Source organism: Apodemus sylvaticus, chromosome 2 (assembly GCF_947179515.1).
Source record: "Apodemus sylvaticus chromosome 2, mApoSyl1.1, whole genome shotgun sequence".
In the NCBI taxonomy this organism is placed as follows: Eukaryota; Metazoa; Chordata; class Mammalia; order Rodentia; family Muridae; genus Apodemus; species Apodemus sylvaticus.
The window spans coordinates 323,483-335,251 of NC_067473.1; the positions used below are offsets into that span (position 1 = coordinate 323,483).

Below are 11,769 nucleotides of genomic sequence, written 5' to 3' on the forward strand. Positions count from 1 at the left end.
GTAATTACGTCACCACTCCTATATAACCTAGCAGCGCTCCTCCCTCTCTCTCTTTTCCTTCCCTTCCTACTCCCGTTCCGCCGGCTACCCCTCCCTTCTTAAAGAAACTCCACGTGGAACCATTTGGTCTAGCGTGCCTCATTGCGGTTCCCGGCTCCACCGCGGTCCGTGGCCCGGCGTCCGGGGTGCGCGAGTATGTGCCGGCTAGCGGCAGCGGCTACAGAAGTCGACCCAGAAGCCAACAGACGCAGAAACCAGCACACTTCCCTATACCCCTTTCTCTAGGTTCCCCAGAGACACGTTGCCCCCAATGTCAGCATGAAGCAGCCAGATATCACAATGATGACCCTATTCCTGCTTTGCTGTCACCTCTTTTTAATTTTTTCTTTTTTAATTAAACAAATACTGAGGAATCTTAGTATTTGGCCTAAGCTACACCCACACTTACTTGGCAACAGCCAGGTATGCCCTGCCCCATAGACCTGGCCCACTATAAAAGGGGATGCTTGCCCCTCCTTTCTCTCTCTCTCATTGCTCTTGCCTCTTGGCACTCTCACCTCTCTGCCCCTCCTGGGCTCTCCTCCCCTCCCCCCTCTCTCCACGTGGTCATGGCTGGCCTCCACTTCTCTACTCTCTCTCTCTCTCTCTCTCTCTCTCTCTCTCTCTCTCTGCGTGGGCAAGAGGTGCTTGTGCATGGGCCCACCAAGGCACCCCTTTCCCCCACACCGCAGTGCCACATTCCCTAAACCCCTTTCTCTCTTTTTATGCCCCCTTCAGACATGGCATGGTGCCCACAGGAACTCTTGCCCTGTTAACCATGGTCAAAAGCAGACGATGGTCATGAATCTCAGACAGTGGCTTTCAAATCTAACTTGTGGTTATTCATTGAAGTGTTGTTATTAATCAATAGGGGAACCTGGGCCTTCAGGCCAATTTGTATGCTGTAAGCCTTCTACACATTCCTACATACTGCCACCAACATTCAGAATGTCTTAGGAATGAGGACACTTTCTCTACAAGAGCTCTCTGTACTGCCTTGGACAACAAATACCAGGGTGGTCTGGCTGTAGCTAATCTATCCATAAAATTTAAGAAATACTATAGAACCTCTGTCCTTCAACATTTTTACCCATCTGTTACCTTCTTTATCATAAGCACCTGTATAAGGCAATGGCTCATCAGTAGTCCTGTATTTTCCCATACTGTGCTCTTCCTGTTGCAACCTATTCATAACATCCCCTAATGTCTCCTTTTCTTTTCACATTACTTTTGCTAAGGCTAGTAGTAAAGAGGGGGGGCTGATGAGAAACGTTCCAAAACCTTCTTTCATTAAGGTTCATCATGAGTTCACTGAGTTCAGGACTGGAAACAGGAGGCATAATTGACAAATCCTCTTTTCCTTCCACCAGAACATCAAATCCTCCTTTATCAACTAACCAGCTGTTGCCTGTGATCCTGCTTTATAAAGAAATAAGAATAATGCGAAGAAAGACACAGTGCAGAACCCATAACCCAGGAAGCACATTGCCTTTGGAGAACATTAAGGCCCTTTTTGAGGCCAGGGGTGGGCACTTTGCCAGAGGCCACCTTGGAGCATAGCCCCGAAGGACACGTATCTCCTGTCTGCGGTGATGACGAATGTCACGTCACATAGACGGCACTGGAGTTGGTGTGGCAGTTTACTTTGTGTTGCATCTATGTTGAAACACTTTTATTCCATGTATAATGAATGCATTGTACAGTTTTCTTTGAGAGATGCATGTGAAAATCCAATATAGTATTGAAATAAAATGTTGCTGAGTAAAGACAATCACTTAGTAATAAGAACTTTCTACTTGCATTTAGAATATATCATGTACTGAAAAAAAACAAATCAGGGTGGACACAAAAGGATATATTCATTCATATATATATATATATATATACACACACACACACAAAAAGTCACAAATTTACTTATAAGCAAGCCAGAATTGTTTGTACTGTCTGAAGTCTTTCTTCCTTTTGAATATCTTTCCAGGCTTACAGAAGATTTTGAAAGAAGTTAAGATTTTCTTACTGCTCTGTAATCTCTTGAATACTGTTCAGTGGTTTCTAGATGTTTTTATACTTCTTCTCCAAAGCACAGAATCTCTCTGCCCACCTACTGCTTAACTGGCAAAGTTCCTGTAAGAAACATGAGAAGAGAAAGATTCAAATGATACTATTTAAATGTTTGTCTTCTGTATATGAATGGTGACACAGTCATGGACTCCGTATGTAGCTCACATTGGCCACCAACTTGCTTTGTCTTCCTGCCTCGGCTACTGAGTGCTGGGATTACAAATGCAACTCTACATTCAGCTGAACTATCTATATAAATTCTTGACAAAACTTTTTTAACTTCTCCTCTCACACACAGAGGAAAGCCTGGAAAAGAACATTGAAAGAACATTTTAGGACTTTTAAAAAAGAGTAAAGAATTACCAAAAAGTTCTTTTGCTTTATTTTTTGGAGAAAAGGTCCCATCCTATAGCCTTAGCTTGAATAACCCAAGCTGCAGCTGTGTGTGTTATTACTAAGGCCCTAAGAGGAATGGCGCTGGAGCTGCAGCACTGATCACACTGGTAATCAGAGAGCAGGAGGTCGAGGTGAGAGGAGCCAGAGCTTAGTCCACAGACAGTAACTTGTAGGTCAGGGGAGGGGGACGACCCTGCAGCCCTCTCTCTTTAAATGCTGGCGCAGCCTTCCTCTACAGACATTCTTTCCATCCTGTTCATCTTGCTAGGAGGAAAGGACCATTTTGTTTCTCCTGATGCGGTAAAGCACCTAAATAAGTATTTTCGAGCCAGGTGGTGGTGGCGAATCTCAGATGCAGAGGCAGGTGGATCTCCCTGCATTATGAGGCTAGCCTCCTCTACACAGAGTTCCAGGACAGCCAAGACTACCCAAAGAAATCCTGTCTCTAAAACAAAAGATCCCCTCCAAAATAAGTATTCTCAATTATTTTACACAAATTATCATCAGAAACAAAGGCAACTGTGGTGACCTCAGGCTTTGTGAGATAGGTTATTGAATCCATTAAGTATTAGAAATGGCAGTTAAGAGATACCTGTGAATGGGTTTCCTTTATTGTCTTCAGGTCTTTGGTTAGGTTTCCACAGAGCTTTTGTGATTCAATCAAGGAAGAAACTGTATTTTCTTGGAGTTCATGTAAATTATTACACAATATTCTGAGAAAACTGTCTATTTCTCTTTTTTGATCTTCTACCTTTGAGGGAAAAAAATTAGTTTTTAAAAATAACCTATCAAATCTGAGGTATTAAGAAGATAAAACATGTACCTTTTCAGCCACTGCAGATGAAGCCCTGAAAATATGCTGTAGTTGCCTATTTATGTTCAAGATGGAGACCACACCAGGGGCTATGATGATCTTCACGGAAGTGAAAAGATTGGTCACAAGTTCATCCTGGTTTTCAAAACAAATACTTCCTTAAAAATGTGTTCATTTGCATTATCTTGGCTGATATATCTCAAATATTTACAAACACAGATTCAAAATTCTGAACTGACGTTCTTTGTAACCCACAGAGATACAAGTGCATACCTAGTTTATATTCTGCCTGTTATTAGTCCGACTCCAGTAACTAAGCAATGTTCACTGAGTGTATGGTAAATGCTAAGCTTTCTCTTTTGTGTTTATATCTCTTGTGTAAATATGTGCTGAGGTTTGTGTATCTTAGAGCACGGGCTGACCTGAGACTCACTGTAGCTGAGGATGCTCTTGACCTGCTTTCCCTCCTGCCTCCACACTCAGGAGCACAGGCATGAACCATGATGCCTGCATTTTTAGTCAAGTTTTAACAATCTAATGGAGAGTTCAAAAGAGAAAAATAAGAGTGAAGTGTTGAGAATCCAGCACTCCAGTTCAATCCCCAGCATAATTAAAACAACAAAATCTACACGTACATCTTAACATAATGAATTTTAAACTTAGGTTAATGATCAAAAAATCTAAGCCAAAAAAATCATTAAGAGTAGGTCTTAGGGGGCTGGAAGGATGGCTCGGTGGCTAAGAGCCTGTGCTACTTTTGTAGAGGCCCAGAATTCAGTTCCCAGCACTCTCACGTGGGTCCAGGTCCAGGGAATCCAAGATTGGCTTCTGGACTCCACAGGTACCCACACTCACTTGTACATACCCTCCCACCTCCACATAAACATTAAAAAAGAAACAAGAAAAAAAAAAACATAGACTTTGGAGCCAAGCACTGTAGTTCATGCGTGAAACCCAAGAGGCAACAGCAGGATGATTATACTGAGATCGAAACCAGCCTGGACTAATGAGTTCCAGGGCAACCTGAGTTAGAGAGCAACTTAGAGTCAGCTCTCTTTGATTGTCTGGCTTCCAGGGACCATATGTCAGGCTTGGCAACAGACAACCCCTGTCTGCTGTGACAAGTCACCAGTCCGATTTATCTGTAGTCTGTATTGTATTGCCTGAGAAGTTCTTGGTCATATTGCTTATTTCCTTTATATAGAATCTTTGCTTCTTTTTGAGATTTATAATCCCTAACAATTTTTATTCTTGTGTGTAGGAGTGTTTTGTCTGTGTACTATATGCATACAGTGCCTTCCGAGGCTAGAAGATGACATCAGATCCTCTAGTGGAGTTGCAGCTGGTTGTGAGCTGCCATGTGGATGCTGGGAATCACGAGAACTTTTTAGTGACCAGAAGTCTCACTAAGAACTGGTACTCTTGTTTGTGACAGGTCAGGTAACTTTAAATTCATTAAAAACCAAGGATGGCTTTGAACTCCTGATCCTTTGCCTCCATCTTTCTTTTCTCAAAAAACTCAAAAAGGTGTGTGCTGCCACCACCCAGCCTGTTTCCATCTATCACAATTCCTGAAATTTCAACATGTGAACAACAATGGACTATGAAAACTCTCAGCTACACCAAATGAGTGAAAACAGTTTCAAAGTTCAGTCATATCCTCTTGGAAACCAGTCTTTCTTTGAGGGGGAGGGGGAGACTAAAACTAAAGTCCCCTCTCTGCATCTAGAGACACTCTAGCTGGAAGAGCAGTTCATACTAATTCTGATGACCGTCACTGTAAAACATTAAGAGATTTACTAACAATAAATCCCTGTAGCACACTTTTACTCTGTGCTGCTAATGACTGCTCTTCCAATATCATATCAGAGATCTGAGAGACGTGAGCCAACACATTTCCTGGAATGGATATGAGAGATCCAAGTGCTGTCATGGTCATGGTGTCTAGTGCAGAGACACTGGAAGACATCAGGTTACCTACAAAAAAAGAAAAAAAGAAAGGAGAGATGAACTTTGGCATAAATGTATTTAAATAGAGTTGAGACCACTTTCAATAAGTCAAAATCAATCTTTATTGTAGAATTTGCAATAACTGCATTAAAGAATTCTTACTACATAATCAAGAAAAAATTTAAATATGAATGTTCTATAAGCCCTTGCATATTAAAAAGCATATCATCTTTAAGTATACCTTAGATTCTTCATTTGAGATGATCTTAACTCCAGTCAACCAAGCTTCAGCTTCCCAAGTGCTAAAATATGAGGTGTGAGCCACCAGATTTAAGAAGCAGAATATTCTAAAATTAGCATCTAGACAGGAGTTCATTAAAACGAGAGCTCCATCTAATTATTGTGAAACACACTTTTTTTTCCCCTCAAGACAGGATTTCTCTGTATAGCCCTGGCTGGCCTCCAACTCAGAAATTCACCTGCCTCTGCCTCCCAAGTGCTGGGATTAAAGGCGTGCACCACCACCGCCCGCCTACAAAGGAAATTTTTACAGAGAGTATTGGGTTAATACTGGCCACCAAGTTTAATGACCACGTTGAATCCCTGGGATCTACAAGGAGAGAAAAGGAACTGTCCCTTAACCTCCACATGTTATAGTGCACACTGTACACACACACACCATATACACACGTATACACTTGCACAAAATAAAAAAAATACTTCTTTATTTTGTGTGTATGTTCATTTGTGCTATCAAAGATGCAAGAAGAGGTGATAGATCCCCTGGAACTGGAATTATAGTTGTGAGTTACCAGGTGAGTGCTGAGGAATTAAATTACTCTCTCCAGCCAAAATTTCCAAATTGAAACATTTTTTTTTTATTTTTAGGAAGGTAACCAAGAAATTAAGTAGTAATACCTAGAAGAAATTAATATCTCAGTTATAAAGGGAAATTTATTTCTAGTGATAACTTGATAAATCTTATTTTATAGGAAAGTCTAAAAAGCTACAATCTGTAAAATGTATTGCAAAGAAAGCAAAAACATTAATCTCTTGCCTAAACAGCTGACAAGTTCAATGGGACAGGTTCTAGTGACACTATCACCTGAGTTGTTGGGTTTTTGTTTGTTTACAATAGTATTAGTTGTTTGAGACATGTAGGTTCATACCTGTAAACCTCAGCTCTCAAGTTGAGCCAGGAGGATCACAAATTAAAAGCCAGTTTGTGCTACACAGTGGCTTTAAATTCAAACTAGTCAACTTAGTGAGACTATGTTCCATCTCAAGATGGACAGATAGACAGATAATGAGAAAAATTAAAAATTAAAAAATTAAAACTGTGAAATTGACATATATGAAACACATACAGGAAGACTAGAATGGGCCAGGAACCTAGCTCAGTTGCCAGGTACCTTAGTCAGGGTTTCTATTCCTGTACAAATATCATGACCGAGAAGCAAGTTGGGGAGGAAAGGGTTTATTCAGCTTACACTTCCACGCTGTGGTTCTTCACTAAAGGAAGTCAGGACTGGAACTCAAGCAGGTCAGGAAGCAGGAGCTGATGCAGAGGCCATGGAGGGATGTTTCTTCCTGGCTTGCTTCCCCTAGCTTGCTCAGCCTGTTTTCTTATAGAACCCAAGACTACCAGCCCAGGGATGGCACCACCCACAATAGGCCCTCCCTCTTGATCACTAATTGAGAAAATGCTTCACAGTTGGATCTCATGGAGGCCCTTCCCCAACTGAAGCACCTTTCTCTGTGATAACTCCAGCCTGTGTCAAGTTGATACACAAAACCAGCCAGTACACCAGGGCACTTAATATTCACAAAGCCCTGGGTCCCACCTCTGCTATCACATAGAACCAGGTTTGACAGCCTATAATCACAGTATTCAAGGGGGAGAGACAGGAGGATTAGACCTTCAAGATCCTTCTTTGCACATCATACCAACTTTGACGCCAGCCTCAAAACAAAACAAAGACCAGAAAAGCTGGGTTTAGTGATACTCTTCTTGTAATCTTAGTACTTAAGAAGCAGAGACAGAAGGATCCTTAGAGACCAGTTGGACTAGCGGTGGGGAAGGGAAGTAGAGGGAGAGATTGGGGAGAAGGTGAGAGGGAGGGGAAAGGAGAGAAGTTTGAGAGAGGAGAGAGCATTAAGAGGGAACAAGTGAGCTAGCTTGGGTCTCACTAAGTCAGCCAACCTACTCTAGTTAGCCAATGAAATCTTGTCTAACAGATTTAAGGCGGAGGGCTAGAGATAGGAAGCTGGTTAAGAGCACTCACAGAGGTGAGTCTGATCCCAGCACCCATATCAGGTGGTGGTGTTCCCACTGAGGGAATCCAACACCTATAGCATCCATGGGTACATGCACTCACATACACAAACCCATGCAGACATACACATATACATGTAACTAAAAATAAAATAGTTTGTCTGGCAGTGGCAGCATATGCTCTTCATTCCAGCAGTCAGGAGGCAGAGACAAAGACAGATGGATCTCTGTGAGTTTGAAGTCAGCCTGGTCTACAGAGCCACTTTCAGGACAACTAGAGTTATACAGAGATGCCCTGTCTCAAACCACAAAGCAACAACAATGAACCCAAAAGTAAAATAACTCATTTAAAAAAAAGAGTAGATGGTCCCCAACTAAAAACATGTACGGCTATTCTCTGGCCTCCACATGCATGTACACATGCATATACACACACAATGCCCAGCCGCAGAAATGATCGGACTTACTCAACAGTGTCCTATGCGAGTCTAGCATGGCCTTTTGTTTGGCACCGCCATCCTTGATCAGCTCTTCCATATTATTAAACAGGCTGCTGAGGGTGTTGCCAAAGCTCTCCTGAGCTGCAGCGTGGTGCTCATTGATGGCTCGCTTCCGGCCCACCTTAGAATGTAGACCAGACACATCCCTGGTGGATTCTTTAACTGTGCCAAACAACTGCATGTTAGAAAACAACAAAGAAGATAACAACAGTGAGATCGGTGTGCTTGTGCTCCATAAGGACCCCTCCCTGATAAGAACTAGACACAAGATGAAATTCACCGTATCAGAAGTTAATCTTGTGCTAATGTGTCCAGGTGCCCAGGAAGGCTTAGTCACCACCAAACCCCTCTCCCAGTCAACCATCTGTGCAAAGAAAACTGACTTTGCAAATTTATTCTAGTAGTTATATTTGTTCATAAATGGTTTTTCTTTTGTTTTACAGTCTCCTCAAAAAATACCTTAAAATATGTAGTACTTTCATTCCAGTTTTTTAAAAAGGGTCAAATAATAAAATATTGTTTTATAAATGGACAAAACATTTGGAATAGATAAAAATCTTATAATCAAAATTTAAGCAAGGACACCTCTACCTACTCTTCAGTGTTCTCAGTACAGACAGAGGACAAACCTTGCTGGCCTTATCATGAAGCTTCTTCTCAGTTCTTTCCAAGGCTGAGGAGACATACTCCTTTTTAACAAGTTGTAATTTTGTTTCTTGCAAATGTTTCTGAGTGGTTTCAAGTTCCTGTGTCTTGATTTGCAGGTCAGATTTACACTGGTCAAGTGTGTTCTTACTAGCCTACATGTAATGCATTAAGCAATTCTTTAAGAATCAGAAAAAAATGCTCTGGTTGGTGAAATACTTGGCTAGTTAATAATACTGGGAAGAGAAATTATTCAAATGTAAAAATTATAATAGTTTGTCATACTGATCAGAACATTTTCAATGGTATCTGGTCTGCTCCTATAAAGCTATTCAAACATGTAACAGGTCTAGCAGTGGTATTAGCTCTTCAGGGTCCCCCAGGACTTCCATGGACGGCCATAGTAAAAGTGCACCAGGAGGGTGGCACAGGAACAGCCTGGCTGCTGTCTAAGTGTCCCATAGCTCCAATGTGTACAATCCTTACCTTGAAAAGGAACTGGGGGAACGTTCAACTGACAGAGTGCTTACCTAGCATAAGCAAAGCCCTAGGTCCCACCCCTAGGCTCTGCATAAAGTGCTGCTGGAATCCAGGTCGAGATGAGAAGTTCAAGGCCATCCTTGGCTACACAGTAAGTTTTGTTGCTCTTTTGAGACAGTGTCTTTCTGTGTTGCCCAGGAAGCCTGGAACCGACCACATGGCTGGCCTCTAACTCATAAATATCCATCTGCTTCTGCCTCCTAGGGAACTGAAGGCATGTGTTTGATACTAGCCTAAATTACATGAGAATTGTCTCAAAATAAAAGCTAAGTATACCATGAATTCTAGGATTGTAGCAGGTTTTGAAAGTTTGTACAAGTAAACTCTATAGTGTTTACACAATAATGAAATCACCTATAACACATTTCTCAAAAATATAACTCAGTCATTAAGCCAATGCCTGACTGTGATTTCTTTTAAATGCATTAAGCGTCAAAATAGAAGGATTTTCATTACTAACAAAGGTAAAAATATAAAATACAACTTACCTTGAATGTAAGAATCAAAAAAATTCTTTAAAAAAAATGAAAGAACAAAAGTCCCTATGCATGCTAAACTTCTTTGAGCAGTTCCTTTTCAAGTGACCTTGCATGTCACCCACAATGCCTACCTTACTGAGCTCCTCCTCAAGAACACTGATCTTTTCATCCACCTCAACCATTTGTTTCTCCTGAACAGTTACTTTTCCATTCATGGCTCTAAAAGTTTAATACAAATTTAACAGTTAGTTAATGTTTTGTTCTAAATCCTACAAAATTTTAGTATTGCAAACTACAATAATACAACATAATAGAACAAAATCATGGTGGCTACACAACTCCTCTACACTCCTCACCCTCATGATGATAACTGAGCAGTGATAAACGTAGTGCCAAACAGCAACAAGCAAATGCAGCCTCTTTGGGGGAAGACTTACCTATGTTTAGTTTAGGTGTGAGTGTTTTGCCTACATTTATGTCTGTGTACCATTTGTATGCCTGGTGTCCTTGGGCATCCCTCTGCAACTGGAGTTAGTCAGTGTGAGCCACCATACCAGTGCTGGGAGTTGAACCAGGGTCATCTGGAACAGCAACCAGTACTCTTAACAATCAAGCCATCTCTCCAGCCTCCTCCCTGTTTTATAAAGGGAACATTTCTTATTTGACCTCTACCCTGAAACTGAGAACCTTTCTCTATGGAGAAAAGGTATGTGTGTACACATCTAACTTGATATGCCAAGGAGCCAGGAAGTAACTCAGTGGCAGGATGCCTTTCAGCACACACAAGAGACTCTGGATTTGGTCCCTAGCACCATAGAATACATATAAAATAAAACTTTATGCTGAGAAAATTGAAAAATGACAGAGTGGGGAAGTTAGCACAAAGTAGAGATGGGCTGGATATAACCTAAGTGGCTGTGATTTTAGTATGTAATATAAAAATGCCCCCAATGTTCTAAGTGCTTAAGACTTGAAGACATGAAGCATCACAAAAATAAGTGAGATAAATGACTAAAACCACCTAAGGGACTGATTCAAAGTAGGTATATAGGGCAGTATCGATCCTCAGAATCTACAGGGATGTCCCACACACAGGTATATAAGACAGGTGTACAAGTACCACTGTACTGGGCCTTGTGAGAGTCTCTAGGGCAGAATTATTCAGCTTCAGCAGTCCAGGTGCTTTATGCCAGACAGTCCTTTGTTAAGGAGTATCCTGCATGTTTTAGAATATTCTGACTTGACTTCAATTCTTCACTTTAGAATATTCGTCCCTGACTTCTATCTAGATGGGAACAATATCCTCCACCCACAGCAATGAGAACCATAAAAAATCGCCTAGCTAAGGTCTGGTATGATGCAGGGATAGAGAACTGTTTTGCATACTTAACCTTTGTGCTTTCCCCAATGTTTATATTAATCAATTCAGCTCTGAGCAAAGGCACATTAAAATGGCGCTGCTATGAAACAACAAAGCTACCTGTGGGGAGGCCATTCCTTCAGGGTGCCAGGACTCAACAGGACGAAGCCTGATTCCAGCTGAAAGCATGGATCGCTGCCCCTGCCTTTGCATCTCAGAAGCAAAGGGTGAATTTCTTTTTTAAAGAATAAAAACGGGACTGTATTGCCTTAAAGATGTTTGCTGGTTAGAACATATTAAGAAATATTTATTTGCTTCTCTATTGAACATTTTGTGCATTTTTATAGCTACATTCTTTTTGTTGTTTTTCAAGACAGGGTTTCTCTGCTTAGCTCTGTCCTGGCTGTTCTTGAACTCACAGAGACCTCTGCCTCCCAAGCACTGGGATTAAAGGTGTGAGCCACCCCCCCCCCTTGCCCTCTCACCTCTCCATCTGGCCCCACCCAGGTGAAGTCACTTCATCTAAGTGCAGGAGATTCTCACAGGTATGAGACTGGACTTGGCCCTGGGGTATACATAACAGAATCATGTCCATGAAAACAGTCAACATTCTTGCTGCATGGAACATGAATTTTTAAATAGAGACCACAATGTTTTATAATCATTGTGAAACATATACTATGAAAACCCTTAATGTTTCTGTTTTA

General features: G+C 41.4%; 1 protein-coding gene across 1 annotated transcript; it reads right to left on the reverse strand.

Annotated features, from left to right (window-relative positions):
* Nucleotides 1–1,786: 1,786 nt before the first annotated feature.
* LOC127678181 (kinesin-like protein KIF11) lies at nucleotides 1,787–11,769 on the reverse strand. The gene is made up of 6 exons (XM_052172944.1): nucleotides 11,548–11,769; nucleotides 9,834–9,921; nucleotides 8,006–8,213; nucleotides 5,118–5,290; nucleotides 3,092–3,448; nucleotides 1,787–2,166 (listed from the first exon to the last, which is right to left on the reverse strand). Exons 1-5 carry the CDS (start codon nucleotides 11,688–11,690, stop codon nucleotides 3,302–3,304), a joined length of 759 nt encoding a protein of 252 aa, XP_052028904.1. The 5' UTR covers nucleotides 11,691–11,769; the 3' UTR covers nucleotides 1,787–2,166; nucleotides 3,092–3,301.

Excerpts from the sequence above, each read along its gene's own strand:
- LOC127678181 (XM_052172944.1), bottom strand. The coding sequence starts at position 11,690 with ATGTTCCATGCAGCAAGAATGTTGACTGTTTTCATGGACATGATTCTG. Across the intron at positions 5,291-8,005 it reads CTCGCATAGGACACTGTTGA|GTAACCTGATGTCTTCCAGT; the intron begins GTAAGTCCGATC and ends CTTTTTTTGTAG. Across the intron at positions 3,449-5,117 it reads GTGTGCTACAGGGATTTATT|GATGAACTTGTGACCAATCT; the intron begins GTTAGTAAATCT and ends TTTGAAAACCAG.